Source organism: Coregonus clupeaformis, chromosome 17 (assembly GCF_020615455.1).
Source record: "Coregonus clupeaformis isolate EN_2021a chromosome 17, ASM2061545v1, whole genome shotgun sequence".
Taxonomy (NCBI): Eukaryota; Metazoa; Chordata; class Actinopteri; order Salmoniformes; family Salmonidae; genus Coregonus; species Coregonus clupeaformis.
Window position 1 is genome coordinate 72965221 of NC_059208.1, and position 27995 is coordinate 72993215.

General features: G+C 46.0%; 1 protein-coding gene across 23 annotated transcripts in view; it reads left to right on the plus strand.

The window, feature by feature from the left end:
• Positions 1-27995, plus strand: part of LOC121532940 (receptor-type tyrosine-protein phosphatase S) — a 225496-nt gene that overhangs the window by 95103 nt on the left and 102398 nt on the right. For all 23 annotated transcript variants that reach the window (XM_045226526.1, XM_045226525.1, XM_045226528.1 and 20 more), the window contains exon 4: positions 209-350. In XM_045226526.1, the coding sequence (XP_045082461.1) occupies positions 209-350 (142 nt within the window). The remainder of the gene's footprint in view (positions 1-208; positions 351-27995) is intronic.

Sequence of the window (27995 nt, forward strand, 5' to 3'; positions counted from 1 at the left end):
ATTCAACAATGTAGAAAATAGTAAAAATAAAGAAAAACCTTGGAATGAGTAGGTGTGTCCAAACTTTTGACTGGTACTGTATATGTGAAATGAAGGGGTCCTTAGGAGCTAGACCTGGAGTTGTTGAGCCTTATTCTAGAAGAATAGTTAGGTTGTCTTTAGAAACAGAAACAGATAGTTCTAACGTTACCATTTCTCTCTGACAAAGACTATAGAGTTCGATGAGGGCGCCGGAGCTGTGCTTCGGATCCAGCCTCTACGAGCGCCGCGGGATGAGAATATCTACGAGTGCGTGGCAGAAAACAGCGAGGGCGAGGTCAACGTCAATGCCAAGCTGTCCATCATCAGAGGTGAGTCACTCGGCGGCGACGAATGATGAGGTCATTGACCATGAACCAATGGGACCCATGGTCCAATAGTCTTATAATATTATCTTCCTGTTGCAATCGTGTTTGATAGCTCACTGCACCAATATTCTCAGATATCTTCCTGCATAGATAGTGTTAGCTTATTCCTTGTATCAATTATTTTGTAGCTCTTTAACCCTATATTGGACCCATAGCCTACATCCCTCACAGTCAGGAAGTGTTCATGTGTATGCTAACTGCTGGTCTGGGGTAAGGTTAAATGTTTTACCCATGTATGGCTAAAACCTACTAGGACATGAGGAAAGCTGATCCTACGTCAGTCATTAGGTGCACTTCCTGGTCTATTGTGGGTGATATCTATCAAGCGTCATTCCACATTGCAACTAATCAACTCTCCATTCAGAGAGGAATGTATAGCTTCTGTATCCCAATAGCAGCAGACGGGGCGCTAACAGGGATCATTGCCTGGAGAGAGGGTCTGAAGAAAGCCGTCTGATTGGTCTAGAGAGACGGCCTGAAGAAAGGCTTGTGATTGGTCACACGCAGGGACACACAGGGTCTTAGAGGGAAGTAGCAGACAGATGTGTGAGACTTGGGTTGTATCCCAAATGGCACCCAATTCCCTTTATAGTGCACTTATTTTGATGAGAGCCCTATGGGCCCTGGTCAAAAGTAGTACACTATAGAGAATAGATTGGTGTAAATAGCACACTCATGCTGCAGGAAGACCCTGAGACAAGTGTGTCAACTGACTAGCACAGTATTCTGTCCTTTTTCTCTCTCTCTCTGCTGTATACACTGATGAGAAGGGAGGGGAGTAAGAGGGGGAGGGATTGGTGATTGGTAAAGAAAACAGGGTCACATTTTATATAGGGGCGGCAGGTAGCTTAGTGGGTAAGAGCGTTGTGCCAGTAACCGAAAGGTCGCTGGTTCTAATCCCCGAGCCGACTAGGTGAAAAATCTGTCGATGTGCCCTTGAGCAAGTCACTTAACCCTAATTGCTCCTGTAAGTCGCTCTGGATAAGAGCGTCTGCTAAATGACTTTAAAAAAAAAAAAAAAAAAAGACAAAATAAAAAAAAAAAAGTGGTTGATAGTTCAAATTTTCCATCTGTAGATGTTCTACAGATGGTCATACTATCAACAAACTGTCTGTTGATAAGCAACTGCTTGCTAAGGTTATGGTTAGGGTTAGGTTTAGAATAAGGGTTAGAGTTAAGGGCTAGGGTTAGGGTTAGTAGATAGTTAATTGAATTGTTACTTATAATCTGTAGATGGTCTGTAGAGCATCTACAGATGGACTATCCAAATAAAGTCTTACCGAAAACAGGAACCGTGGTCCTTATATTGGCCCCAATCTGTGCCAAAAAACTGCTTATCAACCATATCTTCTTTCAAATGGAACTTGCACTTACGATTGGTGCAAAACAGTATGTAGTACAGCAGCGGTATGGATTTCTTTCAAGTCCCCTCCTCATTATAATTGAGTAGGTTGATGAATGTTGTAATGTAAGGTAATGTTGTTGGAGTAATACTCAGGCAGATATTAATGTCCCACACTCTTGTTGTCCCATCATGCTTTGCGGCCTCCCTGCCTCCCATGTTGTGGCTCATCCTGTTTGTCCTTTCTGGCACTACTGTATTGGCTTTACGTCACACTTGGACAGGGACAAGAGCTTTACTCTCTGCTCTCTCTCCATTCTCTCACTATTTCTCTCTCTCTCTTCTTCTCTCTCTCTCACATACACATGCACACAAGCATACACGCAGGCGAGCACAGACACACACACACACACACACACACACACACACACACACACATACACACTCCCTCACTCTCAATCACTCTCTCTCTCTTTCTCTCGCTGTCTCTCTCTTGTTCTCCCTCCGTCTCCCCCTCTCTCTCTCTCCTCCACTGCTGCCATCTGCCCCGGTTGTGGCTGTGACTGGGGCTTGGACTGAGCCGTAGAGCTGGCAGTACCTTGTGGTGGTGCAGTCGTGAAGCTCCTGTCCTGTGCTGACTGGACCAGGGCCCAGGATCCGGGGTTATTGTCGGCAGCCACAGTCTTACATGGAAATCCAGGCTTTGGGGCAGGGCCCAGGTGGCTGTGCACCGTCACACACCCACACAACACAGGCCCCTCAGGCAGGCAGAGACTCATGCAGGCAGGGCTCTCTCTCTCCAGGCCCAGGGCTGGAGGGGGGTGGGTGGGGTTGGAGGATGGAGACTGGGGTGGGTGGAGGAGAGTGTATAAGCCCCCCCTCTCTCCATCTGTGTCGAGGCATTGCCTCGTATAGGTTTATCAGCCTAGCAGGCTGGGACTGGGTGAGAGAGAGTGTACGGGGGGCGAGGGGCGAGGGAAGTGGAGGGTGGGAGACAAATGATAGAGGACAATAGTGGGACAAGGGGATTTTGGACAAAGGCTTAGGGGAGAGAGAGAATGGACAAGGTATAAGGGACAGGGGATAGAGTACACTGTATACTGTATAAGAGAAAAGGGGTAACAGTGAATAGGAGAGAGAGGACAGAAGATATAGGGGATAGTGTGTTATAGAGGTCAGGGGTCAGGGGATGTTGAAGAAAGACTTGAAGATGTAGGACATGAGGCAAGGGACATGGTGCTAGTAAACAAACACACACAAACACACCCTCCCTCCTCACATACACACACACATATCTACACTCCTCTTGTGCTCTTCTATTTCAACAAGATCTGATAGTTTCCCTTCGAAATTCGACATTGAACATCTATTTTTGACGTCCTTACAGGGTTAAACAATTTGAAGGTTAACAGTTTAGGCATTAATTCCGAGTGATTAAGGTTAGGGCTATGGTTTGGGGAAGGCTTAAAACAAAATAATAAAAAATGGCGTGCCATTACCATCAGGTATCATCAGTATTCTTACTATTCTCACGGCTTGCTAGAGCATTGTGAACTGCTATAGCACAGTGGTCTGACTAGCGTGCTTCGGCTCCGAGCATCACGAGTTCGCAGCCAGTGCTGGGCAGTCATATTTTTTTGTTGTTGGTGTGTCCGCAGAGGAAGGCATATATCTACGTTTTCAGGACCTTTTCAAACCAGGACCTTTTCAAAAATCGAAGTCTATTTCTAGTGATCAGGCTGCTCTATTTAGCATTAGTATTGAGAAGCGGTGCCCTGTCTCTAGCTGTGTTCCTGTGCTGTCCTGAGTCTGGTAGTGGTGCGTTTAGGCTTGTGACACCTCTTGGCCGCTGCCCTACAGTAGAACAGTCTACAGTAGAACAGTGAGCTGAATGCCTAAGATACAGGGCCATCTGCCATTTACACCCAGTCCTCTGGGAGTCCTTGGGAAGACTATAGACACCTGCAATTTCTTTCCTTTCTGTATCCCTCTCTCTGTTTCCTTTTTATTTATCTCTCTCTCTTCTTCTCCGTCTCCCCATCTGTGTTCTGTATTCCCCTCCTCCGTGGTTTGCTCACTGTTTCTCACCCTCTGTTGTGCCTCTGTATTTCTTTCTTTCTCTCTTTCTTATTTTCTTTTCTTTCTTGTCTCTCCTGTTTTTACTTACTGTGGACCTCTCTCTCTGCTCCCTCTCTCTCTCTCTGCTCCCTCTCTCTCTGCTCCCTCTCTCTCTCTCTCTCTCTCTCTCTCTCTCTCTCTGCTCCCTCTCTCTCTCTCTGCTCCCTCTCTCTCTCTATCTGCTCCCTCTCTCTCTCTGCTCCCTCCCTCTCTCTCTCTGCTCCCTCTCTCTCTCTGCTCCCTCTCTCTCTCTGCTCTCTCTCTGCTCCCTCTCTCTCTCTGCTCCCTCTCTCTCTCTGCTCCCTCTCTCTCTCTCTGCTCCCTCTCTCCCTCTCTCTCTCTCTCTCTCTCTCTCTCTCTCTCTCTCTCTCTCTCTCTCTCTCTCTCTCTCTCTCTCTCTCTCTCTCTCTCTCTCTCTCTATCTATCTATCTGCTCCCTCTCGTTCTATTATTCTTTCACGTTCCTTCTTTCTCTGAATGTTAACCCTCTGATACACACACACGAAGGAAGCATATGCACACACACACACACACACACACACGCACACACACACACACACACAAACACACACACACACAGACAGACACACACACAGAGGGAGAGACACACACACACTCTCTCTTTCTTTCTCTTTCTCTCTCTCTCTCTCTCTCTCCTCCTTCTCTTTCCTCTTTCCCATCTTTTTGATCCTCTTTGCCTCCCCAGGTGGAACTAATCCCAACCTCTCCTCCTGTAGTGTGCCTGGATAAACTCCACTGTAGCCCCGACCAAGGCCTCTCTTCTCTGCCATGCTCACTTTCTCCCTCTCTTTTCTGTCTCTCTCTCTTACTCTCTCCTGGCATAGGACAACTCAAACACAGGTGCTGGAATTTTGAAGCTATATAGAGTTGCCTATTTCCCAGGCTCCCAGTTTTTTTTTCGCTCTTCTGGATCCACTCTTCACTCTACCTCTCTCTTTCTGTCGTATTTCTCTCTCTGTTTCTTTCTCCCATCTGTCATTCATTTTAATTCCTCCTGTCCCCCCTCTCGCTCTCTCTCTCTCTCTCTGACCCTACTAGCTGAGAGAGCTCATTAGTGAGGAGAGCGGTGTAGTGCGGGCAGGGCGGGGCCACCAGGCTCGTTTGATCAGGCAGCCTGCTAATTGGCTACTTTCCTGGAGGAACAGGAAGTGGTGTTTGTTCTATAACTCACTAACGGGCTTCCTTTGCCTCCCTTCATAGTTTGAAACAAAAAAGCCTGAAATCCTAGCTACGTCCCAAACGGCACCCTATTCCCAATGTAATACACTATTTTTGATCAGGGCCCTAGTGCAGTACCTTTGACCAGAGCCCTACGGGGCACTACATAGGGAATAGGGTGCCATTTGGAATGCAGAGCCCTGCATCAGGCATAACCCCGCTCCCTCACTGCTGCCTTGGCCCGGTGTGCCATCCTATGAATCATCCCATGCTCTAAATCTTATCGCCACCACTCCATCCTCGCCTCTGATTTGGCCAAGAGTGGAGAGAGGAGTGGTGGAGAGAAGAATGTGGTTTCCAGACAAACCTCCAACCTCACCAATGGCAAGCCACTGTGGGCCACAAACAGGACCATATCAACCTCCCAGCTAGCTTCAGCCCCAAACGCTGCTGGGCACCAATTTCTCAGATAAAAAATCCCTGAAATAAAAGAGAGAGCGGAGAGGGAGGGAGGCTTTTGGCTCCAGGCCAAGCCTTAGGTCATCCTTCCGCATCTCGCCCTTCCTCTCTCTCCTTCTTCTCTTCTCTCCTTCTCTCCCCTCTATTTTTCTCCTTGTCTCTATATCTCTTTAGAGAGATCTCTCTCTCCACACCGGTCGAGGCAGTGCAGTAGCTGCAGTGGTTGACGGCCAGCCCCAGGGGTGGCAGGGTATTAGCGAGCGATGTGTTCTTAAAGCCGTGCCGTGAATGATTTGGAGTAACGGAGCGTGGCTGATGATCATTCCCGCTGTATTCCTCCGGAAAGCTAGAGTGCAGCTGGAAAGAAAAAGTGCATTATCATGCATTAGGAAGCCGGAGGGGCGCTTCACAACAAAGGCCTGAGAAATAGTGTGTGTGTATGGGGGGAGTGTGTGTGTGTTTTTGGTTTTCCTATCCTTTTGGGGATCAGAAGTCCACACAAGGATAGTAAAACAAGTACAATTTGGACAAGTGGGGACATTTCGCCGGTCCCCACCAGGATCAATGCTATTTTAGGCTCAGGTTTAGAGTTAAAACTAGGGTTAGGGTCAGAATTAGGGTTAGGGTTAGGAGTTAGGGTTAGGGGTTTAGGTTAGGGTTATATTTTAGGGGTTTAGGTTAGGGTTAGGTGTCACGCCCTGGCTCTGGGGACTATGTTATGTTGAGCCAGGGTGTGTAAGTCTATGTTTTGTATATCTATGTTGGCCTGAGTGACTCCCAATCAGAGGCAACGAGTGTCAGCTGGTTGTCTCTGATTGGGAGCCATATTTAACTATCGGTCTTTTCACTTTGTGTTGTGGTTTCTTGTTCCTTTTGGTTTGTGTGTATCGAAGGACTTCACGTTTCGTTCGTTGTTTTGATCGGGTGATCTGTTTAATAAATAATATGTACGCATTCAACGCTGCGCATTGGTCCTCCTCCTTAAGCGAACGTGACAGAAGAAACCACCAAGACAGGACCAAGCAGCGTGAAGAGGAGAGTGGATGGACCTGGGATCAGTGGAGTAGGAGTCTCAACTGGGCCCAGCCAAGCGAAGAGCAGAAAGGTTGGACTTTGAAGCAGTGGAGTGAGAGTCTGGCGAGAACTAGGGAGGCCTGGTCCACGGGGAGGAGAGAACCCCAGAAAAAATTTTTAGGGGGGCTCACGACGTGGACGACGGGGCAGCCGGAGGCCGCGATGGAGGCGGTCCAGCGGGTGTGCAGAGGAGGCCGCCAGGTTAAGGGGGCCACTGGTCACAGAGGAGAGGGAAAGTGTGGAGGCACGGCGAGAGGTACTGGGGTGTATTACCAGTCCGGTCCGGCCCGTTCCTGATCCCTGCATAGGGCCAGTGGCGTGTGTCCCCAGTACGTTTCGGCCTGTTCCTGCCTCTCGCACCGAGCCTGTGGTGCACGTCATCAGCCCTGTCCGGCCCGTTCCTGCTCTCCGTACCAAGTCGGTGGTGCGCGTCGCCAGCCCGGTCCGGCCCATTCCTGCTCTCCGCACCAAGTCTGTGGTGCGCGTCGCCAGCCCAGTCCGGCCCATCCAAGCTTCCCGCACCAAGCCAGTGGTGTGCGTGCGTCAGTCGGCACGGCCCGTTCCTGCTCTCCGCACCAAGTCTGTGGTGCGCGTCGCCAGCCCAGTCCGGCCCATCCAAGCTTCCCGCACAAAGCCAGTGGTGTGCGTCGTCAGTCCGGCACGCGTCCGTGCCTGCTCTCCGCACCAAGTCTATGGTGCGTTTCGTCAACCCTGTCCGGCCCGTTCCTGCTCTCTGCACCAAGTCTGTGGTGCGCGTCGCCAGCCCAGTCCGGCCCATCCAAGCTCCCGCACCAGGTCAGTGGTGCGCGTCGTCAGCCGGTCCGGCTCATTCCTGCTCCCCGCACCAAGTCAGGGTGCGCTTCCGTCAGCCGGTCCGGCCCGTTCCTCCTCCACGCATCAAGCCAGGGGTGTGCGTCGTCAGTCCAGCACAACCCGTGCCTGGGTCATGTCCGGGCCGGATCCGCCGCCGAGGCGGAGTGCCCACCCGGTCCCTCCCCTGTTGTGGTTGTTTGGCGCGGCCGAGTCCGCGCCTTTGGGGGTACTGTCACGCCCTGGCTCTGGGGACTATGTTATGTTGAGCCAGGGTGTGTAAGTCTATGTTTTGTATATCTATGTTGGCCTGAGTGACTCCCAATCAGAGGCAACGAGTGTCAGCTGGTTGTCTCTGATTGGGAGCCATATTTAACTATCGGTCTTTTCACTTTGTGTTGTGGTTTCTTGTTCCTTTTGGTTTGTGTGTATCGAAGGACTTCACGTTTCGTTCGTTGTTTTGATCGGGTGATCTGTTTAATAAATAATATGTACGCATTCAACGCTGCGCATTGGTCCTCCTCCTTAAGCGAACGTGACAGTTAGGTTAAGGGTTAGTTTTAGGTTTAGGGTTAGGGAAAATAGGATGTGAAAACCTTGTGAAGACTTACAGAAAACGTTTGACCTGTGTCATTGCCAACAAAGGGTATATAACAAAGTATTGAGAAACTTTTGTTATTGACCAAATACTTATTTTCCACCATAATTTGCAAATAAATTCATAAAAAATCCTACAATGTGATTTTCTGGGAAAAAAAATCTCAATTTGTCTGTCATAGTTGACGTGTACCTATGATGAAAATTACAGGCCTCTCTCATCTTTTTAAGTGGGAGAACTTGCACAATTGGTGGCTGACTAAATACTTTTTTCCCCCACTGTATATATATATATATATATATATATAGAGAGAGAGAGATAGAGATAGAGAGAGAGAGAGAGAGTGTGCATGTGATTGTATATAGCTGTGTGTGGGAAGGTGTCAGGGAGATGATAATGATGTGGCCAGGAAGGTGATAATGGGTGGGTTTAGGACAGGCAGGGAGGACACTAAGTGCTAGGGATACATATGAATGGATGAGTATTGACCTCCAGACCCCAACCACCCACCTTCCCACAGCATATTGGATACGTCCCAAATGACACCCAATTCCCAATATAGTGCACTACTTACATTTTACATTTACATTTTAGTCATTTAGCAGACTCTCTTATCCAGAGCGACTTACAGTTAGTGAATACATATTTTTTTATACTGGCCCCCCGTGGGAATCGAACCCACAACCCTGGTGTTGCAAACGCCATGCTCTATCAACAGAGCTACATCCCTGCCGGCCATTCCCTCCCCTACCCTGGACGACGCTGGGCCTATTGTGCGCCGCCCATGCTTGTGCACTATATAGGGAATAGGGTGCCATTTGGGAAGCAGTTTCACTATCTTTTTCCTGCTGTTCTCTTTTAGGTGTTACCTTGGAGTAGCCATAGAGACATAGAGAAGCAGGGTTAAATGGTGCTTTAAGTACAATCTGGTCTTTTCCTCAACCTCAAGTCCTTCTCTATTGGCCGGCTGAACACATGATCAATACCCTGGACACCCTCTTAATAGAGATCGCCGACAGGGACAGGGGATAGAAGTGAGAAATGGGGGATTGTGTGTGTGTGCGCGTGCGTGTGCATGCATGTGACCTTTCTCCTCTGCTAAATTCTCCTGCTCCTTCTCCCTGTCCATTGATCCCCTGTTCCTGTTCTCCTTCAGTAAACCCTCCATCTATAACTCTGAATGTACTAGTGTGTGTGTGTGTGTGTGTGTGTGTGTGTGTGTGTGTGTGTGTGTGTGTGTGTGTGTGTGTGTGTGTGTGTGTGTGTGTGTGTGTGTGTGTGTGTGTGTGTGTGTGTGTCTTGTGTGTGTGTGTGTGTGTGCATGTGTGTGCAGTATATTTGTGTGTGGCGCATGTGAGTTCATCCCTGTGTGTTACAACACGCGTGTGTGCAGTATATCTGTGTGGTGCATTTGAGTGCGTCCATGCGTGTCACAGTGTGTGTGTGTGTGTGTATGTGTATACAGTATGTGTGTTCATGCATGATGCATCTCTCCATTATCTTGGCTTTGCCGGCTCCTTGGCTGCTCTCCGACTCTGTCGTGCTTCTATGGCTCATGGGTAATTGTGTCGTGCTGGGCGGGGCAGAGGTCACCACACCCCAACAACAGACTGAATCAGGAGCCTAATTGGTCAGTTAAAGAAGGCCACAGTGAAAAGGAAACCCCCGATTGGCTGGGACAGATTTAACAATGAGACGAGTTTACAATTGGCCTCTCCTGAGAGGGGAGAGAGAGGAACTGAAGTTAGTGGAGTGGGGGAGTGAGGGAGGGAGGGATGGTGGGAGGGAAAGAGAGAGTGATCATATTTTTTATTAAATGTACAGGTCCCACTTTAATGATCTACACTTGTGTAGTTGTTATGAAGTTACTTGCGTGAAAAGCTCATTGTTTCAGTGATAGTCTTCATTTCATATCACTCTCATGCTTGTTAACACCTGTGAATCAAATGTGATGGAAAGCATTTCGTAAGAGTAGAGAGGTAGAGAAAGGAGGAGAAAGTGACATTCATTTTTTTTGTACGATTTTATTTGATATTTTATAAACAATACAAAACATACACATACAAACGACAACATCATATAAACATCAACTACATCACACCTGCTAACACACGCCCCCATCTCTAGCTCCTGCATCACTTTCCACCACATGGCCTGAAACTGCATTATTTTGTTTCTCTCCATAGATGGCGGATTGATTGATTTCCACATTTTTAGTATACATTTTTTGATGAGTGATGAGAAGAGAATCGTCCAACCCATTGGCATCTCACTACACCCACATATGCCGTGTCTTGAAATATGCAGACAGACGGATTAAAAGTATGTTTACATTGTAATGCTTCTGACAGCCAACTTTCTAGCTCCCCCCACAACTTCCGGACTTTATAGCATTCCCAGAAGGCATGGATTATTGAGTGATTATTAGTTTTACACTTAAGAAATGACTCTGCCGTTGTGGTGTAGAATTTGTGAATTATGTCTCTTGTATAATACATTCTATACATTAGTTTATACTGGATTAAGCGTACACTTTTGTTAACTGTAATTTCGTTAGTTATGATCCAACTTTCCCGCCATCTTGTGCCAACATCAGTTATTTTTAAGTCTTGGTTACAATAGTTTATATTTGTTTCTAAGAGATAGTCAGTTGGATATGCTCTCTGCAAGGTTTTATAGATCTTCAGTATCATATGAACATCCTTTTCTAACTCAAATAAGATTCCCTCAAGATTGCTCTGATTTCCAAAATATTTCAAATCGACATTTCGTGATATGTAACTTTTCAGTTGCATGTATTTGAAACTATCTACATTGGTCAGTCCAAAATTACTTTTTAATTCTATCATGGAAATAAATGTGTTTCCTGTTAACAAGTGACATATTCAGAAGGTATAGAAAGAGATAAAGGAGAGATGAAGATGAGTTGCAGAGATAAGAAAGATAAAGGGGGAGGTAAAGGAATAGAAATACAGAGGGTTCTAAAAGGAGAGGTGTGTGTGTATGCGTGTGTGCATGCAGGTCTTCGTGTGTGTGTGCGTGTGTGTGTGTGTGTGTGTGTGTGTGTGTGTGTGTGTGTGTGAGCACGTGTGCAGGTCTGTGTGTGTGCATGTGTTTGTGTGCGTGGAGCAGGTGGGCATTGAGTCCTAATAAGACATTGTCAAATATGGAGCAGATCTACCCCCTCCTCCTCCCCTCCTCCTCTTCTCCCTCTTCCTCTGATCCACCTGCTGATCTCACCTTAAGCTCTCCCCTAAGCCCACATACACTGAGCAGGGAGAGAGAGAGAGATGTAGAGGCGAGAGAGAGAAAATGAGGAGGAACAGACCATCAATAAATGGGCAGAGAGAGAGAGAATGAACAGAACAGAGATAATGCACAGAGAGTGATAAAGCATTCAAGATGAAAGAAAGATAGGGGAGAAAGATGTAGAGAAATCGACTAACAGAGAGATAAACAAGGCAAGAGGAGAGGGGGAAAAAAACAAAAAAATAACTGGAGAAAAGAGAGCGAAAAAATAAATAAAGAGACATAAGAAAGACGGAGAGAGAGAGGGGCCTCCATCTCAATGGACGCATCCCTAGCAGACCTCATTTGATTAAGTCTGCAGTGAGCCGGCATTAACACCCGCCCAACTGTATTTGCCCACTGTATTATCTCCAAGCCAATTCCCATTCCCACTGCCTCACCTCCCTCTCTCTCTCAGCTGCATAATAACATTTGTCTAGCACACTCTGCTGTGGGGCTTTGCCACGCGTGGCTATATTTGCACACACACCCCTAACAGCCAAGAGTGTTATCCAAACAGGAAATGGTATTTCCTTATGTTTACATCCCATTTGTGTTGTGAGAGAGCTATGTAATTTTGTTGTGCGTTTGGAGTGATAATGATAGGGTGAAAGTGGTTGTTTAGCAGGTGCTTGGTCATTTACATTTTAGTCATTTAGCAGACGCTCTTATCCAGAGCAACTTACAGTTAGTGAATACATATTTTTTTTATACTGGCCCCCTGTGGGAATTGAACCCACAACCCTGGCATTGCAAACGCCATGCTCTATCAACTGAGCTACATCCCTGCTGGCCATTCCCTCCCCTACCCTGGACAACGCTGGGCCAATTGTGCGCCGGCCATGAGTCTCCCGGTCGCGGCCGGCTGCGACAGAGCCTGGATTCGAACCAGGATCTCTAGTAGCATAGTTAGCACTGCGATGCAGTGCCTTAGACCACTGCGCCACTCAGGAGTACTGGTCATATTATACCTATCTATACTTTTAATGTTGTGTTGGTTTTATGAGGTTATTGGTAGTATTTTAAGTTTTAGTCTGCACCTTTTTACTGACGTCATATCTCACTGCTCAGCAGAGAAAACATCCCTCTGTCCATCCCTCTGTCCATCTCTCACCCACCCCATCCTCCCCCTCTCATCCTCCCTGTGTGCCTGGGCTGAATTTGTACGCCAAGCCCGACTCCCTCCAGCTCCAACTCTCTCCAGCCCCCATCAGAAAATGCCTGGGAGACTGGAATGTACCTTTATTTAACCAGGCAAGTCAATTAAGAATAAATTGTTATTTACAATTACAGCCTGGCAAGAGGCAAAAGGCCTCTCGTGGAGACGGGGGATAAAAAAACAAGGGGGATATGTGTATAAAACTCTGCTCAAGTAGGGCGACCTTGCCTCGGCCTCTTTTGGGCAGGGGAAGAGTAAAATACAGAGGGAGAGTAAAAGAGGAAGAGAGAGAGAAAAATATAGAGAAGGGTTTGGCCAACTAAGTGGACCTGATTGGTTTATTACTTGGTGGAAAGTTTGGCTAAATGGATCCTGTGTCGGCTGCAACTCGACGGTCCCGGCTAAATTGAAAGATCAGTGTCTCCGGGATTGGTATTACAAGGGGATAAGTGCTCAATTGTTTGATTGCCCCTGTGACTTTCTGAGTCGAGATCAGACCTTCTGTTGTTCTCTCTTCAGTTCAGTGCTCCCTTTTTTTACCCTTCTCAAGCTGAGTATCTCCATCTTTGCCCGTCATCTCACTTTTTCCAACCAAATCTGGAGGTGACCAAGCAAATAGACCGTACTGTTACACTAAACCTGCTCTGAAATGAAAAGGAAAAGGGTGGTTCCCGTGGAAACGGGGCTCAGTGACGGCCCCTCGGAGGACCCAGCTCTTTCATTTTTATTTTTATTTATTAGGATCCCCATTAGCTGCTGCCAAGACAGCCGCTACTCTTCCTGGGGTCCAAGCAGAAGCAAAACAACACATCACAACAAAACAATAGTCTACATCATAAATAAACAATACATCATACAAGACATTGTGCACTATACACATCTTCACTGCTTTTCATTGCAAATTTACAATATATAATATAACATTTTACAACAATACAATATTACAATATTCCAATGTGTGGGTGTGTGTAGAGTGTGTGTGTGTGTGTGTGTGTGTGTGTGTGTTAGTGTGTGTGTATGTGTGTGTGTGTGTGTGTGGTTAAAAGCATTGAGCTAGTAACCGAAAGGTTGCTGGTTCGAATCCCCAAGCCGACTAGGTGAAAAATCTGCCGTTGTGAACTTGAGCAAGGCACTTAACCTTATTGCTCCTGTACGTTTTTAATGCTATCTTGAGTTACCTGATGTGGAAGAGAGTTCTATGTGGTCATGGCTCTATGTAATACTGTGCGTTTCCCAGCCTCTGTTTTGGACTTAGGGACTGTAAAGAGACCCCTGGTGGCATGTCTTGTGGGGTATCTATGTTGTGTCTGAGCTGTGTGTTAGCTGTTTGAACAGACATTTCGGTGCTTTCAACACGTCAATACCTCTCACAAAGACAAGTAGACCCCTGTAGCTCAGTTGGTAGAGCATGGCGCTTGCAATGGCAGGGTTGTGAGTTTGTTTCCCTCGGGGGGCCAGTATGAAAAATGTATACACTAACTTTAAGTAGCTCTGGATAAGAACGTCTACTAAAATGTAAAATGATGGAGTCAATCTCTCCTCTACTTTGAGCCAGGAGAGATTAGCATGTGTCTTCTTGATATTAGCCCTCCGTGTACATTTAAGCAGCTGTGCTGCTCTGTTGTGGGACAACTGTAATTTGTCAATGTCCTTCTTTACACCACTTGACCATATAACTGGGCAGTAGTCCAGGTGTGATAAAACTAGGGCCTGTAGGACTTGTTTGGTTGATTTTGACATCAAGAAAGCAGAGCAGCGCTTTTTCACGGACAGACCTCTCCCCATCTTAATAACCAGTTTACAGTCTAGGGTTACACCATGAAGGTTAGTTTCCTCAATTTGCTCAATTGCCACAATATTCATTACTAGATTTAGATGAGGTTTAGGGTTTAGGAAATGATTTCTCCCAAATATAATGCTTTTAGTTTTTTATATATTTAGGAGTAGCTTATTACTAGCCACCCATTCTAAAACTGACCTCTTTCTTAAGGGTTGCAGTGATTCTTACTTGCTGTGGTTGCTGACGTGTATAATGTTGAGTCATCATCATACATAGACACACAGGCTTTACTCAAGGCTAGTGGTAGGTCATTAGTAAAAATAGAAAACAGTAAAGGACCAAGACAGTTGCCTTGAGGTATACCACACTCGACCAGGTTTATGTTAGAGAGGCTTCCATTAAATAAAACCCTCTGTGTTCTGTTAGATAGGTAGCTTTCAATCCACGATATGGCAAAGGATCAAAAGCCATAACGCGTACATTATTTTAGCAGCAGATTATGATCGATAATGTCAAAAACTGCACTGAAGTTTAACAAAACATCTCCCACAATCGTCTTATTATCAATTTCTTTCAGCCAATCATCAGTCATTTGTGTCAGTGCTGTACATGTTGAATGCCCTTCCCTACAAGCGTGCTGAAAGTCTGTTGTTAATTTGTTTACTGTGAAATATCATTATATCTGTTGGAATAATGGCGCCAGAGGGGATGGCTGCTGTTTTATGGACTCTTAACCAACCGTGCTATTTTGTGTGTTTTTTCGCATTGTTTGTAACTTATTTTGTACATAATGTTGCTGCTACCGTCTCTTATGACCGAAAAGAGCTTCTGGACATCAGAACAGCGATTACTCACCTTGAACTGGACAAATAATCTTTCTTTAATGAGTTGGACGAGAGGGATTTGCTCCAGACACCCGACAGGGCACTCATCCCCGTCATTCGCAGTAGAAAGAAAAGGAGATATCGCAGAAGGAGATCGGGGTGCTTGGTAAGGAGCCGGCGACGAGTGGCTAATCTGCCTTTGCCATCGATACTATTGGCCAACTTACAATCGCTTGATAATAAAGTGGATGAACTACAGGCACGTATATCCTACCAACGGGACATTAAAAACTGTAATATCTTATGTTTCACCAAGTTGTGGCTGAGCGAAGACATGAATAACATACAGCTGGCGGGTTATACACTGTATCGGCAGGATAGAACAGCAGCCTCTGGTAAAACATGGGGTGGCAGTCTATGTATATTTGTAAACAACAGCTGGTGCATGATATCTAAGGAAGTCTCGATGTTTTGCTCGCCTGAGGTAGATCCTCAAAAGGTTCTACAGCTGCACCATCGAGAACATCCTGACTGGTTGCATCACTGCCTGGTATGGCAACTGCTCGGCCTCCGACCGCAAGGCACTACAGAGGGTAGCGCGTACGGCCAAGCTTCCTGCCATCCAGGACCTCTATACCAGGTGGTGTCAGAGGAAGGCCCTAAAAATTGTCAAAGACTCCAGCCACCCTAGTCGCAGACTGTTCTCTCTGCTACCGCACGGCAAGCGGTACCGGAGCGCCAAGTCTAGGTCCAAGAGGCTTCTAAACAGCTTCTACTCCCAAGCCATAAGACTCCTGAACATCTAATCAAATAGCTACCCAGACTATTTGCATTGCCCCCCCCCCCCTATTTTACGCTGCTGCTACTCTCTGTTTATTATCTATGCATAGTCACTTTAATAACTCTACCTGCATGCACATATTACCTCGACTACCGGTACCCCCAGAATTTCATTTAAGGTACTCCAAAGCTTTTTACTATCTTCCTAGTACAGTTAATTTAATTTTTCTTTAGTCACATGATTTCACATGATATCAAGCATTTCAAACATATAATCCAGATACTGACTGTTAGAACTTGGTGGTCTATGGCAACTTCCCACAAGAATAGGCTTTAGGTGAGGCAGGTGAACATGTTGCCATATTATACTTCAACAGCATTTGAGATGAGATCCTCTCTAAACTTACAGGAATATGATTCTGAATATATATACAGCAACAGCTCCCCCATTGGCATTCCTGTCTCTTCTATAGATGTTATAACCATGTGGGCTCCCGAGTGGCGCAGTGGTCTAAGGCTGGTTCGATTCCAGACTGTATCACAACTGGCCGTGATTGGGAGTCCCATAGGGCGGCGCACAATTGGCCCAGCGTCGTCCGGGTTTGGCTGGTGTAGGCAGTCATTGTAAATAAGAATTTGTTCTTAACTGACTTGCCTAGTTAAATAAAGATAAAATAAAAATGTGTTGCTACCACTGTATCATCAAATGAATTATCTAAGTGAGTTTCGGATATAACCAGTATATTGATGTTAGCAAGTTATTGATTTCATGAACCTTGTTTCTCAGGCTACATACAGTGCCTTCGGAAAGTATTCAGACCCCTTGACTTTTTCCACATTTTGTAAGGTTACAGTCTTATTCTAAAATTGATTAAGTAGTTTTTTCCCCTCATCAATCTACACACAACACCCAATAATAACAAAGCAAAAATGATTTTTTTGACATTGTTGCTCATTTATAAAACATTTTTTTTGTGGAAATATCACATTTACATAAGTATTCAGACCCTTTACTCAGTACTTTGCACCTTTGGCAGCGATTACAACCTCGAGTCGTCTTGGGTATGACGCTACAAGCTTGGCACACCTGTATTTGGGGAGTTTCTCCCATTCTTCTCTGCAGATCCTCTCAAGCTCTGTCAGGTTGGATGGGGAGCATTGCTTCACAGCTATTTTCAGGTCTCTCCAAAGATGTTAGATCAGGTTCTGGCTGGGCCACTCAAGGACATTCAGAGACTTGTCCCGAAGCCACTCCTGCGTTGTCTTGGCTGTGTGTTTACGGTCGTTGTCCTGTTGAAGGTGAAACTTCGCCCCAGTCTGAGGTCCTGAGCGCTCTGGAGCAGGTTTTCATGAAGGATCTCTCTGTACTTTGCTCCGTGTTTCCTTGTCTTGAACCTGACTAGACTCCCAGTCCCTGCCGCTGAAAAACATCCCCACAACATGATGCTGCCACCATGCTTCACCGTAGGGATGGTGCCAGGTTTCCTCCAAAGGTGACGCTTGGCATTCAGGCCAAAGAGTTAAATCTTGGTTTCAACAGACCAGAGAATCTTGTTTCTCATGGTCTTAGAGTCTGTAGGTGCCTTTTGGCAAACTCGAAGCGGGCTGTTATGTGCCTTTTACTGAGGAGTGGCTTCCGTCTGGTCACTCTACTATAAAGGTCTGATTTGTGGAGTTCTGCAGAGATGGTATGAAAAAAGTATGCAAATGTATGCACTCACTAACTGTAAGTTGCTCTGGATAAGAGCGTCTGCTAAATGACTAAAATGTAAAATGTAAATGTATTGGTTGTCCTTCAGGAAGGTTCTCCCATCTCCACAGAGGAAGTCTAGAGCTCTGTCAGAGTGACCATTGGGTTCTTGGTCACCTCCCTGACCAAGGCTCTTCTCCCCCTATTGCTCAGTTTGGCCGGGCAGCCAGCTCTAGGAAGAGTCTTGGTGCTTCCAAACTTCTTCCATTTAAGAATGATGGAGGCCACTGTGTTCTTGGGAACCTTCAATGCTGCAGACATTTTTTGGTACCCTTCCGCAGATCTGTGCCTCGACACAGTCCTGTCTCGGAGCTCTACGGACAATTCCTTCGACCTCATGGCTTGGTTTTTGCTCTGACATGTCAACTGTCAACCGTGGGACCTTATATAGACAGGTGTGTGCCTTTCCAAATCATGTCCAATTAATTGAATTTACCACATGTGGACTCCAATGAAGTTGTAGAAACATCTCAAGGATGATCAATGGAAACAGGATTCACCTGAGATCAATTTCAAGTCTCATAGCAAATGGTCTGAATACTTATGTAAATAAGGTATTTCTGTTGTTTTTTTATTTATATATTTGCAAGAATTTCAACAAATCTGTTTTCACTTTGTCATTATGGGGTATTGTGTGTAGATTGCTGAGGATTTTTATTTATTTAATCCATTTTAGAAAAAGGCTGTAACGTAACAAAATATGGAAAAAGTCAAGGGGTCTGAGTACTTTCCGAAGGCACTGTATGTCATTGTAGGCTATTTTGAGCCCTTTTCTGGGTTGCTTGTTTGTTTTTGCTGCTTTCCTGGGTAGGCATGACAGTGATATTTACATTTGAGCTAATAGTACAGGGTGATCTGCCCACAGTGGGCTTCCTACTAGGGCAAACAGTCTCAGTGCTAACAGTGCAATTCAGGTCAAAAGGCAAAGGATTACTGCTGACAATAGCTGTCAGATTAACAGATGTATTCAGGTTAGTTAGAGGCACATAAATTAGGTTACTTACATTGACCGCACTACCATGTTTATGAGAGGTTATATGCTTTCCATGTCCTCTGTTGCTGATTATGACAAGGAGGACTGGAGCACTAATAGACCCAGGCCGTCAGGCTTTAAAACAGTTTGCAATGTTGCTAGAGATAATCCTGGAACCCCTGTGGTTAGGGTGAATCCCGTCTCTTTTAAAGAGTGCTGGTTGCACCCACAGCAAGTCAAAATTGTCACCAAAGGAAACATTATTGTTGTTGCAAAGTTCTTTTAGGTACTCGTTTAGGGCAACGAGGCGACTGAAACGTTCCGAACCCATTGTCCATAGTGCTCCAGTCCTTTAATGCAGGGAAACTTAAATCCGTTCTACCAATTTCTACCAGCATGTTAAATGTGCAACCAGAGGAGAAAAAAAAACTCTAGACCACCTTTACTCCACACACAGAGACGCATACAAAGCTCTCCCTCGCCCTCCATTTGGCAAATCTGACCATAACTCTATCCTCCTGATTCCTGCTTATAAGCAAAAACTAAAGCAGGAAGCACCAGTGACTCGGTTAATAAAAAAGTGGTCAGATGACGCAGATGCTAAGCTACAGGACTGTTTTGCTAGCACAGACTGGAACATGTTCCGGGATTCTTCAGATAGCATTGAGGAGTACACCACATCAGTCACTGGCTTCATCAATAAGTGCATCGATGATGTCGTCCCCACAGAGACCGTACATACATACCCCAACCAGAAGCCATGGATTACAGGAAACATCCGCACTGAGCTAAAGGGTAGAGCTGCCGATTTCAAGGAGCGGGACTCTAACCCGGACGCTTATAAGAAATCCCGCTATGCCCTCCGACGAATCATCAAACAGGCAAAGAGTCAATACAGGACTAAGATTGAATCGTACTACACTGGCTCTGACACTCGTCGGATGTGGCAGGGCTTGAAACCTATTACAGACTACAAAGGGAAGCACAACCGCGAGCTGCCCAGTGACACAAGACTTCCAGACGAGCTAAACCACTTCTATGCTCGCTTCGAGGCAAGCAACACTGAAGCATGCATGAGAGCACCAGCTGTTCCGGATGACTATGTGATCACGCTCTCAGTAGCCGATGTGAGTAAGACTTTTAAGCAGGTCAACATTCACAAGGCCGCAGGGCCAGACGGATTTTACGCTGCTGCTACTCTGTTAATTATTTATGCATAGTCACTTTAACTCTACCCACATGTACATATTACTTCAACTACCTCAACTAGCCGGTGCCCCCGCACATTGACTCTGCACCGGTACCCCCCTGTAGATATAGCCTCCCTACTGTTATTTTATTTTACTTCTGCTCTTTTTTTCTCAACACTTTTTTTGTTGTTGTTTTATTTTTACTTTTTTGTTAAAAATAAATGCAATGTTGGTGTAAGGGCTGTAAGTAAGCATTTCACTGTAATGTCTGCACCTGTTGTATTCGGCGCATGTGGCCAATAAAATTTGATTTGATTTGATTTGATTCAATAGCACGGGAGCGGGCCAGAGATAATTATTTTCTTCCCTGTGCTAACAGGGTATGTAAAATAATTTTGTAGTCTTCCCTCAGTTCCTCAGATCGCCTAAAGCGAAGGTTGTTAAAACCAACATGCATGACGATGGTGCCAATATTAGAGTAGTTGGCCAGAACCGTGGGTAGGAGAGAGTTGATTCGGGCACGGGCTCCTGGGTGACAGTGGACCTTAGTCGGTCCACAGACCGTAGGCAGGCCAAAATCTCTCACCATTGAGCTGCCCACAATGACAGTGGTCATGATGGTCGTGAATGAATAAAGAGGAGCTGGGGAAGGCGGCATGGACCACCGTCCTCAAGAATAAACATCAGCCACTACCCAGGTGACTGAACCTGTACAACACAGTGGTCACACCAACTGCCCACATTCTGGCAGAACTGATAGGCCTTCAGTTCCCACGCAGACGCTGGTTTGCTACACGTGATGTGTGGAGGGGAGTGGGGGAAGGGACGGGTTTTGATATCTCCTTGATAATCTCAGTATTTCAACCTCATTCACCCCGCTCTGAGAATTCCCATAAAGGCTTACATAACAACTGCATTATTGCACAATACAACAAGCCACAGGTAGCGCTTATTCCTACCTGCTCTGCCATGAAATATACTATATCCGCCCTTCCAGACACTATATCTCTGCAAGGAACATGGCGTGAGAGAACGGGAGAAAGAAATACAAAAGAGAAAGAGAGCGAGAAAGAGAAAGCGAGTAAAGGAGAAAGGAATGGAGATGCTATCCGGACAGCTTTTCCTTGATTACAGAGCTTCTGTTCTGGAGCGCTGGCTCGGCCTGACTGGCTTCATAGTAGCAGCTGTTAATATTTAAAGAAGCCTCTGCGTCCTCTGCCTTAAAGGGCATGCCGCACGCAACTCACTGTTGCTCTAGCCCTGCCCGCTGCCTCTTCCTCCTCCTCGGCTGGCACCCGCTCCCTCTGCCAGGCACTGCCGTTGGCACTGGACCATGCAAAATGAACATCTGTTCCCTGAGTGCGCTGTTTGCCTTTTCTCCCTGCTCCCTCTGCTCCCTCTTCATCAACTTCGCACTGAGATACTTGTCCAACACTAACCAACGCTCATCCGCATCAGGAGATGAGCGGACTGAACGGAACAGAAGTGTCTTTTTCACAGAGCCGCTGGATGCTAAATTAGCACTGTGTGGATGGTGGTAATTAGAAGCAATGTTGACTTCTGTTGAGTTTTTGGTGGGTTCTGAACTGAACGCCCCCGAACAAGTTATATTGGGTCATTTACTGTAAGTGTGGGAGTTAAGGGGAGAGTTTGTTTTCATGACCTTGTCCAATTTTTTTTTCATTTACTTCATTGTTATTTCTGGCATGTGCACTGTTGACTGAGTGAAAGTTAAACCACTGTAGCCAATTCTTCCGTCGAGGACCGGTCTTCCCAGGAAATGATGTTGAAATTGAAGCCTGGCTTCTTTGCTTTTAAAAGGAAGGGGCAGCCACATAAATATCCCCTCCTGTGTCCTGTCACTCTCGCAAAGGGAATGTCTTCTCTTTCTCTCTGGCTTCTTGTCATTATGGGCGCATCCTCTCATGCTTGTTGTGTTTCTAAACAATGTATTTATTCAACCACTCCGACCGTCCTCCCTAGCAAGGGTCCACTCTCCATGACACCCCTATTGCCCGCTTGTTGCCTCCATGGCTATTAGCAGCAATAAGCCATTACCAAATCATCAGCCATTTGTCCCTTTCCCATTTATCGCAAAACATATTTTCATAATTGTTGGTCCCCTCGCAAAAGGTGCCTCCCACCCTGTTATTAGAGGCTTAATTGCACAAAGCCAATGGCCCTAGATGGAAATGTGGCCAATGTCACCCCCAATCATTCACAATTATCATTTTGGGTTTCAAAACCATTCAGATGATTGCACTGTATACGTTTGGGTTGATCGGGGATACAGGCCTCTGCAAGGCGGTGGCCCCTGCTGGCTTTGCTTTCCTTGGAGAGTTTCAGCGGGGAGCTCAGAGCTCTAAGCTCAAATCATGGTTGTTTTGGCTCCGGCTGCAGAATGGGCTTAGAGAGGGCTCTCTGGAAAGGCCTCTCTCTTTCAGGTGAATGAAGTCTTCTCACGCAGCCTCGCTGGCCGTGTGCCTCCAAGTTTATATTGTTGTAGAGAGAATGAACAGGGATTATTTGGAATTCCTTTTGTGTGTTTTATACTGTTTAAAGCATTTGTTATTGACTGGGGGGTGTCAACAGTTGAACTGAAATTCTACCCCTTGAAACACAGATATAGGTAACAAGGCCAATGTTGCAGTAAATAGTTATGTGTATTTGGCCTACTAATCGAAAGAAAGTTGTTTAATTGGCAAAACTGCAGCATTGCGGTGTGTAAGGCAAATGAAAGCCCATGCCGTGTGGTGCCCCCTGCCGAATGCAACTTGACTGGCCGATGTCGTCTCTCAGAGGAGAGGCATTTCCTCTAATGGCCCGGCCTCATCTCCTGTCTCCCCTGGAGTTCGCCTGTCTACCCCGGAGTTCACCTGTCTACCCCTGGGCCACTCAGGAACCCGGGCGAGCTTGCGCACTGGGCGAAACTTCACTACTTCTCAAATGTTTTACTGCCACCTCGCAGGCAGAAGATGGTTCGGAGCTGTCCCAGGCAATTACTTCTCTCTTGTCTTTTGCTGTTTCTATGGCGGCAGACCGCTGGAGACAGTGTTCTGTTCTTGCCTGCGTGGTAGTTCCAGTTCTCAGGCAACAAGCACTTAAAGAAGTAGGGAAAGGGGCGGCCTTTGTTAGCCTGTGTTGGACTCAGCTCTGAAGTGCGGAAGCTTTGGAAAGAGCATCTGACCAGCTGCTGAACATAGCCTCTGGCCCTCAGAGCCTTTGATATAAATGCTGTCGGCTGTCAGTGCTGGTGATCAGGATGTAGTGCTGTATCTCAAAGTGCTGTATGGGGTATAACGTTCAGTTGAATTGAGGTTGTTGGGAGAAAGAGAGGGGGATTGTGGAAATGCGATGAGAGTTCAAAGTAGGGAAATGTGAAGTCCTTCACTGAAACAAGTCCACATTTAGGCTTCAGACGTGACAAATGTGTAACCCCAGAGACTATAGCTGTGGTTGTTATTGGACGTGGCTACTGGGCTGCCGTTACAGTGCTTGGAACACACTGCTTGTGGCAAAGTCTACTTACAGTTTGGCCAGTTGCGATGATAGCTTTACAAGTGCGGCCTAATAAGGTTGTATTCTGGGTTTACAGGGATCTGGACAGTGTCTGTGGAACACTCACAGCACCACTTCATATGCCAGAGGAAAGTTATTTTCACAGTGAGGGAACTGTTTAATTGACGAGCACAAGAGTTGAAAAGCTGCTGAAGCCACAGACAGTCAATCAGAATGGAAGCGTAAACCGCTCTCCTAAAACAGATACACTGTGGCACCCCTGCAGCCGTTATGTTCAAAAAGCTGACCCGACAAACTCCTTCGACTGCAATCTGGAGCGGCTCCAAACTTTTTTCTCCATTTTGAGATTTAGATGTAAATTCCGCCCTTGGTCCCACGGTAAGCGTGAAAAATACCAATAGGCGCCGGTCGCCTCTCGGAGCATGCAGACTGTGAAAATGCAGTGCACTGGGAAGGAGAGGTTGAGCATGCTGCATAATACCCATTATCTATCTGAGATTGGAGTCCAAAGGGGAGCACGACGAAGAGGCCGTGATTAGTTTTCCTGCTGTCCCTGCCCTCTCCCCGTGTGGCTGTCCATGCTGACACAGGCGCAGCCAAAAATGACGCTACCCAGGACCCCCTGAAAGACCTGGCTTCCCACTGTGCCCGCTTCTGCCATCCCCCTACCTTTCCCCCACAAACGATCTTCACCCTCACCAGCCTCTCTTGCTCTCGCTCTTTCTCTCTCTTTTTTAATTACATTACATTAAATTCAAATTGCTTTATTGGCATGATGTAACAATGTACATATTGCCAAAGCGTACTTTGGAAATTAAGTTATCAATTTACAATATAAGTAAAATAATAATAATAATCAAGATTGTCAACAGGACAACCAGTAACAACAATAATCAAGGGTTAAAATAACCATACAATGGACAATAACAATGGCATAGAAGATATGTGCAGGTTGGTTGGTCTGTCAGACACTGTCCCTCATCTTATGGCAGGCAGCAATGTTGTGCGCTGCCAACCCACAGCTCTCTGCGTCCTCCCACAACAGGACGGGTAGCCTATTCTCACCAGAGAGGTCTTTGAAACCTTGAATAAGTGTTTCAATTTGGGGAAATTACGCTCTCTAATTGTTTTATATTTTTGTCATTTTGTCAGGAAATGCAGCTCTGTCTAAGGTTCTGCTGTGGTGCAGTGGTTGCACAGCCCTTCCACTACAGGGAGCCAGGTTTCCAGTGTCTACACGTCTCAATGGCAAGGCTGTGCTCACTGAGCCTGTATTTTGTCAAGGTTTTTCGAAGGTTTTGATCAGTAACCATGGTCAAATAGTTTGCCATGGTGTCCTGTCGATTTAGGACCAGATAGCACTGCATTTTGCTTTGTGCTTGTGTTTCCCAATAGGTAATGTAGTTTTCATTTGACTGTGTTGTAATTGGGTTTATTCTGATTGATTGGATGTTCTGGTCCTGAGGCATCAGTGTGTTAGTAGAACAGGTTTGTGAACTCAGCCCCAGGACCAGCTGTACGAGGGTACTCTTTTTTTTGCTCAGACACCGGTACACAGTGTCCTTCACCCTCGCCTGCCGAGCACTGCTTTCTCGCAGTTCTGTTGATGTTACGGCAAAGGAAGTAGCTAGCTTGTGTAGACAACCCAACTCTCGCGTGGCACTACTGGGTAGTGATTACCCTCACTGTAACGTTAAAATAACTGCGGGAAAGCAGTGCTTGGCAGGCGGGGGTGAAGGACACTGTGTCCTAGCTAGCGAGCAGCCTCAATGGCAGTGGGCACGGCATGTAGTAAGTGACGCATAGTGGTCACAGCATGTAGTGGGCGTGGCATGTAGTAAATGCGGTCTGCAGATGGACCCTTCCCGCTAGCGCTGCTTCAGTGGCCTTGTTGCTATGGTTACCACCAGTAAACAGTTGGAGCTAGCTAGTAAGCTAACTGACAAATTTCAAGTTAGCTAGCTAGCATGATTAAGATCGCTCTTTTAACTCACACTCTGTCAATCTTTTCCTCTTGTGTTGATCTTCAGTTGTCCATCTCTGGAGTCCAAACAGCTGGGGCTGCAGAATAGTTAAACGTCTATTTATTCAATGGAGCCCCAACACTCATCCCTCCCTCTCCCTCTCTACCCTCTCTCCCTCCACAGTCCCTCTGTGATATTAATGTACAGCCTTTTCTAAAGCCCCATTGCTGGCTGTGGCGAGGGGTAATCAGTTAACCTGATTATGCCACTGATGAAATTAAATCATTTCGATAAGTGAAAATAATAATATGAGTAATAAGTGCGGGGGATGGAGGTTCACCGATGGCATTTGCTGCAGTCCCTGGTTGTGACGGGGAAGTGTTTTTTTTTTCCAACCCCTTTCAGGATGGTAATAGATTACTCAGTCACAGGAGCTTTGATGCCAGCCTATCAGAAAGGGTGACATAATTTGCTCCAATAGCTACTCTATCAAGTTGCATTTTACACCTGCTCGCTCTGATTCACAAGTCCAGGTCAGGAGAAGTGGAATGATTTAATGTTAGGAACAGGATTCATTTGGGTGTAAAAACTCCATCTCAAGATGACTATCTCAAGTGGGCCATAGCTCGCAGAAACAAGAAAGGGGACATGACAGCAGGCATGAGTCCACAGATGTAGTGTCATCATGCAGTTGCTAAGCTTACCTATCAGATTAAAGGCTTTGCACCTGTCTCTTGCGTAATAACATTAAAGAGCTCAGCACAATTAAAGACAATTACAGATAATGTGCGCCACCCGTGCTTTACGCCAACACTTTGTGGGTCCTCAGCCAGCTGTTGGATGGCGTAGATAACGTACAGTGGGGGAAAAAAGTATTTAGTCAGCCACCAATTGTGCAAGTTCTCCCACTTAAAAAGATGAGATAGGCCTGTAATTTTCAGAAAAATCCAGAAAAAATCCAGAAAATCACATTGTAGGATTTTTTATGAATTTATTTGCAAATTATGGTGGAAAATAAGTATTTGGTCAATAACAAAAGTTTCTCAATACTTTGTTATATACCCTTTGTTGGCAATGACACAGGTCAAACGTTTTCTGTAAGTCTTCACAAGGTTTTCACACACTGTTGCTGGTATTTTGGCCCATTCCTCCATGCAGATCTCCTCTAGAGCAGTGATGTTTTGGGGCTGTTGCTGGGCAACACAGACTTTCAACTCCTCCAAAAGATTTTCTATGGGGTTGAGATCTGGAGACTGGCTGAGCCACTCCAGGACCTTGAAATGCTTCTTACGAAGCCACTCCTTCATTGCCCGGGCGGTGTGTTTGGGATCATTGTCATGCTGAAAGACCCAGCCACGTTTCATCTTCAATGCCCTTGCTGATGGAAGGAGGTTTTCACTCAAAATCTCCACGATACATGGCCCCATTCATTCTTTCCTTTACACGGATCAGTCGTCCTGGTCCCTTTGCAGAAAAACAGCCACAAAGCATGATGTTTCCACCCCCATGCTTCACAGTAGGTATGGTGTTCTTTGGATAAAACTCAGCATTCTTTGTCCTCCAAACACGACGAGTTGAGTTTTTACCAAAAAGTTATATTTTGGTTTCATCTGACCATATGACATTCTCCCAATCCTCTTCTGGATCATCCAAATGCACTCTAGCAAACTTCAGATGGGCCTGGACATGTAGTGGCTTAAGCACGGGGACACGTCTGGCACTGCAGGATTTGAGTCCCTGGCGGCGTAGTGTGTTACTGATGGTAGGCTTTGTTACTTTGGTCCCAGCTCTCTGCAGGTCATTCACTAGGTCCCCCTGTGTGGTTCTGGGATTTTGCTCACCGTTCTTGTGATCATTTTGACCCCACGGGGTGAGATCTTGCGTGGAGCCCCCAGATCGAGGGAGATTATCAGTGGTCTTGTATGTCTTCCATTTCCTAATAATTGCTCCCACAGTTGATTTCTTCAAACCAAGCTGCTTACCTATTGCAGATTCAGTCTTCCCAGCCTGGTGCAGGTCTACAATTTTGATTCTGGTGTCCTTTGACAGCTCTTTGGTCTTGGCCATAGTGGAGTTTGGAGTGTGACTGTTTGAGGTTGTGGACAGGTGTCTTTTATACTGATAACAAATTCAAACAGGTGCCATTAATACAGGTAACAAGTGGAGGACAGAGGAGCCTCTTAAAGAAGAAGTTACAGGTCTGTCAGAGCCAGAAATCTTGCTTGTTTGTAGGTGACCAAATACTTATTTTCCACCATAATTTGCAAATAAATTCATAAAAAATCCTACAATGTGATTTTCTGGAGAAAAAAAATCTCAATTTGTCTGTCATAGTTGACGTGTACCTATGATGAAAGTTACAGGCCTCTCTCATCTTTTTGAGTGGGAGACCTTGCACAATTGGTGGCTGACTAAATACTTTTTTCCCCCACTGTATGTAATCCAACATTGTGATCGTTATAATGACACAATTTTCAGACGCACAGCCTCTGAGGATGGCCAGGGTCAGACTAAGCTGCCCAGATGCCAATTCCTCTGCAAGAGCACCAACACTTAATTGCACGGCACTGCCAATTTCAAGCATCGATGGGACACGTGTTTTCTAAAAGCGACAGGAAACAAAAGCCATCGACAAATATAGGGGCAACAACTGGTTTGCATGCTGGGTAAAGTATGCTTTCAACGTCCCCCCTCCCCTGCGAAAGCCAATGTAACCGCTGAGCGATCTGAGGTATTTTTTGTCTCACTGTTCCATGTCACAATTCTAATTTGCATGAATTA